Raw genomic sequence first — 5,636 nt, forward strand, 5'->3', positions numbered from 1 at the left:
TATATAAATATGTATATATATATATACACGCGCGCGCGCACATATAGTGTATATGTGTGTTTGTGTGTCACAGACACTTGATATTTATAAGATAAGATATATAAACGGCACTGAAGCACGGGAAAAAGCGATTTAACGACGGGCGTACGAAAAAGAGAGGAAAGAAAAAGAAGAAGAAGAAGAAGAAAAGTTCGGAAGGGTGTATATTCGTGGACAATTATGTGCTCTTTTCTTGACAAGTGTCTTATAGTTAGAGATCTGTACGTACATCAAGGATGTGTTCGAGTACAAGGAGATAAATACGCTTCGTTGTGATTTGGAAATGAAAGAAAGATGCTTTTTGAAGTTACGATTTGTCCTTACGTTCGGGAATAAGCGTAATTGAAACTTTGATACGGTTTTTTCTTGTCACCGGATTTGTTACTGTTATATCGGTGTGTCGCATTAGAGGAGCTCGCTTTAAAACAGCTTTTTGTAGAATAATCAACGAACGTTGATCCGAAGTGCGAACAAACTGTCGCGTGTTTTAGTCTTTTTTTTTTTTTTCTTTCTTTCTCCTTCTCAAAGTGTATTCTCGAACTCGATACACTTTCATGGTGCTGAACGTGTTGAACTATTTTAATTCTTTCTTTCTATTACTACTACCGATTATTATCGCTATTATTATTATCATCATTGTTATAATTATCTCATTATCAACACCATTTATTATAGTTATTATCGTCGATCACTATTGCCATCATCGGTCCATCGTTCATCGTCAACAGGCATCGTTATCCGGTCATCGTCGACCCCATCATTCTTACTTATTCTTATATCATTACACATTATTGTCATTAAATTAATCCTTTAAGACTGCGTTACTAATTGAACATAGGATACAACTATTTACCAACTATGGTGCACTTAAGGACTTTTACAACGACGTGTAGTATAACTAAAAGTGAAAAGAATTATAAAAGAACGGCGAATTTCCGCTCGTGTTTGGAAAACTGTTCTTTCTTTGGTTGTGTCGCGAACTCGTGTCTGGTAGTTGATTGGGCTGTGAAAAAAATGATTTGTTTCTCGTTTTATTTTTACCTCTCTAACTATGTGTCTCTCGCCGCCCCGATAACGGTGGGAAATATGTAGTAGTAGCTAGCTAGCAGCGGCACGCCCGAGAAAGGAGAGAGAAAGCAGCAGCGTTTTAGGTATTATTAACGAGCACCGTTATCGGGGCATCGTCGAACGAAATGACCCGGCGTAGCCGAGAGAGAGAGAGAGAGAGAGAGAGAGAGGTCACGGACGATCGGTTCTCTATTCTACTCGTTGTCAGTCGCGCTTTACCAGAAAACTCGAGTTCCGCAGCGATCTGTCCCTTTTTCTCTTTTTTTTTTGTTTCTCACCTCGACTCGCGATACCGACGAAAATACGATCTAAGAGGAAGCATTTGTTGTTGTGTAAACTGTTACGTAAAAAAAAAAAGAAGAAAAAACAATAAATACACACGGTTTACGTATCTCGTGTGATGTCTTTCTTTGACAACTGTTACACGACAGAGTGAAACGATCTCTCGCGAAGAGAGAGAGAGAGAGAAAATGTTACTCGCGAAGCGGATGAGAACGAAGAAGAAAACGTTTTCCCCCCTAAAAAGAAAAGAAAGAAAGAAAAAAAACATCCTAATCCTTGTTCAAGTCGCAGCAACCTGCCATATTTAAAAAAAAAGAAATGAAAAATAATGCCTCTCTATCGCCCCTTCTACGTATCGTCAACCGATCGATGTTACACCAACCTTTTGTCTACCCTTCACGAAAGATCACCACTCACCGATGCAACTTTTCAATGCTGTTTCAGTCAAGGGTCGACTTTTTTGCGATCAGCTGCCGCGCGATATTTGGAGGCGTTGCAAGGACGAGCTTCTCTGTTTGAAGTGTGCAAAGAGGTACAGCGACTGGAGGAGTTTACGGAAGCACATGAATTTTTTCTGCCAAATGTGCTGAAATATCACGTGGTGCGCGAGCATACAGCTTTCGCGTCCATCCAGGAGATCTATTAATCGTATTTCTCATTGTCGATCGTGATCTTTCGTTCGGTCGCGAGAGAAGATTTACAGGTATTCCCTATGAATCGAAACGACGATACGCGTGCACGTGTGCGCCCTACGCGGACCAAAATTTTCTTCACTTCGCGTGCTCTATCAGCGAGAGAGAGAGAGAGTTGTAGGTGTTTGGTTGACGCAATAAATGTATCGTTCACGCTAAAATCCGAAATTTTCTAATCCCAGAACGTTTCTCCTCTAGCCTAAACATGTAACGTGACAAATGGTTGTTTGATCATCCTTGTTCGTCGTTCACCGTCATATTCCTTTCTCTCTTTTTCCTGTTCGACTCGCTTCCACGCGATCGTGTGCTGTCTATTTCTCTCTCTTTTCATTTCTCTTTTTTCTCTCTCTTTCAGACGTGCGCGCATTTCGAAAACGTCTCGACGTTCAGAGAAATGGCTCGGAGAACGTAAAGGAAAAGGTGCAAACACATTTTCTATCTAACGTTGAACGCTTTTGATTTTTAGGAGGCTGCTTGTCGGGCCAACAGTTGGACGACTCGCTGGCGCCGGACCAATCCGGCAAGCCTGTCTTTGTCTGTCCGAAGTGTGGCAAAGGTTACACCTGGAAGGCAAGTCTGCAACGCCACTTGAGCACCGGTTGCGGACTACCGCCGATGTTCTGCTGCAAGTTGTGCGCCTACAGGACCAGCCGGAAGGACATACTCTTCAGGCACATGAGACACGTGCATTCACGGCTCCCGGCTTAGCGTAAATCTCGATCCGTCCGATCTGTCGCAGGGTCTCGCACCGAAGGATCTTCCTACCGCGAACACAGACGTTGAACGTTGATAATGTCGTTGAAACAGGTCCAAGTGTGATCTAGAGAGATCGCGATGCTCGAGTAAGACTTTGTTGAATAGTGGTAAATCGATGGGATCTCCGCCTTCCTCTTCTCTCTGTCTCTCCTCCCCCCCCTCTCTCTTTCTCTTTCTTTGTCCTCTTTTTAAATTATTCAATAAATATAAACATGTTACAAGATAGTGTCTTGACGTTTCTTGTGCCGCTTCGTTGTAAGCTTGAACGTTCGAACGGTTCGTGCACCACCTCGTTCATTTTCGCAACCTTCTCCTGCGAATGTATAATTTCTCCGTTCGGTTGTATGCTTTTGTACGATCGCGCGAATCGCAAAAGGGTATCCGATTTTCCGACACTCGCTCACGAGTAACGCAACACACACGGGTACGAAGAGAAGAACCGTCGTCGATATCTTTCGCGAGCACTGCTTCATCTCGTTTCTTTCCCTTTGTTTCAGGCGTGTGGAACGTAGCAGGTTACGTGGACGGCTACAGCCCGGCCGCTGTCGACAGTCTTCAACAACAGCTTCATCCGGAATTCGATAAGTTTAAGATATCGACGTCGTCGTCGTCGGTTCAGCCGATGTCGAACTGTCATAAACGGCACATGTGCGGCTTCTGCAAAAAGGTCTTCCCTCTGAAGAACCTGCTCAGGAGGCACGTGCAGTTCGGCTGCAAGATGAACCCGAGGAACTCGCAGTTCGCCTGCTCCATCTGCCCTTACAAGAGCACCTACAAGGCGAACATGGAGAGGCACGTACGAAACGTTCACGATACAGGCGTATTGAAGTTTCGCTGCGATCTGTGCAACTTTCGTAGCAATTACTCGTTCTGCGTGAGAAGACACATGAAGACGTTTCATCGCGCCGCTGACACCGGCGAAACGAAACAGTAGTCACACCCCTTAGGCGACTACCGATATATATGTAGGAGGAGATCGATACGAAAGATATCGCAGTAAAATAGTACACATCAGGAGATTATACGCGGCGTACCGTAGAATTATCTCTAAGCGTTTGTAACCGTGAAGAGAGGAGGACTATCTTTTTAGGGAGAGCCGCGCGGAATCAGTATTAATTACGCTTGAGAAGACGGTTCTTTTTTTTCATTTCTCGCTTGGAAGAGACATTATCCGTGAGAGAAGGACGATTCTGATAACGGTCGAATTATCACAATCCTTCGTAACTTTGTCTGTAAAGATTTTTTTCGCTGCTCGCGAAAAATCCAGAGGATCAGGGAAGTTTCACTATACCGATACATAGTATAGATCCTTGTACGAATTAATTTGTATGTATTTTATAACGATCAATTCGCAGTATACGCTCATCTACAGTAGATGACATTGTATAACACCATTTAACGAAATAAATTGAAATGCTCAGGTTATTTCTAAATCGCTCGAGGATGAAATAAACCATTCGACACCAGTGTGTTTCAGCAACGTATCGCAAACACGCGTGGTGTTCTTCCCCTGCGGAGAGAGAGAGAGAGAGAGAGAGAGATGTGACGTGATTGAATCGAGTTATTCTTGAGATTTTTTTGCAGGCTGCTTCGACAGAGGAAATCGCCGAGAGAAAGAGAGAGAGAGAAAGGGAGAGCGAGAAAGAGAGAGAGAGAGAAATTTCCTTGATCGCGTTATGTGTGTGCCCGATGTCTCCGTATCATTTCCGTGGCGTTTTCTGATCGATCGGTGGCAACTAACCAATTTTGCTGTTGTTGTTTCAGCGTCGTTGTGGCCTTACAAGACCATCTACGCGTTCGAGCGGATGAACGATCGAGTCGCTCGAAGGAACGATCGGGAACAACAACTCCGTCAGGGTGGAAACTCGGATATTCGTGAAAGGAGTTTCGTTTGCGTGGACTGTGGCAAGGCGTACGTGGTTCACAGATCGCTCTGGAGACACCGAAAATTTGAATGCGTGAACGCCAAGCCGAAGTTCACGTGCGAGGTGTGCCCTTACAAAAGTCCTCACAAGTGGTGCATAGAGAATCACAAAAAGAGGCACCACACCAACATTTACAATTGATACTTCGATATTGCTCGTTGAACGAGAAACGAAGAACGCGCAAGGTGTCATCGTGATGTTTCTCGCTTAGGAACAGTATTTTTAAGAATACACACAAATGTAATCAAAACCCCCATCCCGATTTGTTCCCCCACCCTTCGTCGAACGAAAATCCGTTGTTCGAGTAGCGACATCGAACTAAAGAAAGAAAAAGAAAAAAAGAATACCATCGCTATATATACATACGGTCTTTTTCATTTATGATTTTGCCGGTTAGCGTTTTACGCTAGCCCGAATACCTGTGATAAGCCAGCGTATTAAACAGTTTCTATAAGTATTCCTCCTGTTTTCTCGCGCAAACATGTAAATATATATATGTACGAATGTGTCTTTATCGTTGATTTTTTTACGGCTTCTTATCGGACAAAATATGGAAATTATCGTCGATTTTACCGGCGACGAATGTATAAAAAAAGAAAAGAAAACTGCTCTAAGAGAAAGTTATGGGTGATACAGTGGTTGTGGCGAGTGCTAAGTAAACTTAGGTTCGCTGCTGTACGAAGCAAGACGGAGAAGGAAAAGGGGCAAGATTTGTGCTAGGATGGAGGATCAGTGGATTGTGAGGAAGGAGAAGCTTAACGATTTTGTTGCACCTAATCGCTCTAACCTACCGTTCCGAGGCAGTGAGTGATTTACGTTATACTTGCACTTACGCTTGCGCTATCGAATGGCGACACCACTTGATGTCTCTAAT

At 43.6% G+C, this 5,636-nt stretch overlaps 1 protein-coding gene across 1 annotated transcript in view; it reads left to right on the plus strand.

The window, feature by feature from the left end:
- LOC108580280 (zinc finger protein 425-like) overlaps positions 1-5,030 on the plus strand; it is a 6,590-nt gene extending 1,560 nt beyond the window's left edge. Inside the window, 4 exon segments of the mRNA XM_017943991.1 lie at positions 2,548-2,847; positions 3,467-3,655; positions 4,602-4,632; positions 4,666-5,030. Of these exon segments, the coding sequence (XP_017799480.1) occupies positions 2,548-2,847; positions 3,467-3,655; positions 4,602-4,632; positions 4,666-4,903 (758 nt within the window). The 3' untranslated portion in view covers positions 4,904-5,030.
- Positions 5,031-5,636: the final 606 nt, after the last annotated feature.

The sequence above is a fragment of the Habropoda laboriosa genome, unplaced genomic scaffold, assembly GCF_001263275.1.
Source record: "Habropoda laboriosa isolate 0110345459 unplaced genomic scaffold, ASM126327v1 scaffold9, whole genome shotgun sequence".
NCBI classification, from domain to species: Eukaryota; Metazoa; Arthropoda; class Insecta; order Hymenoptera; family Apidae; genus Habropoda; species Habropoda laboriosa.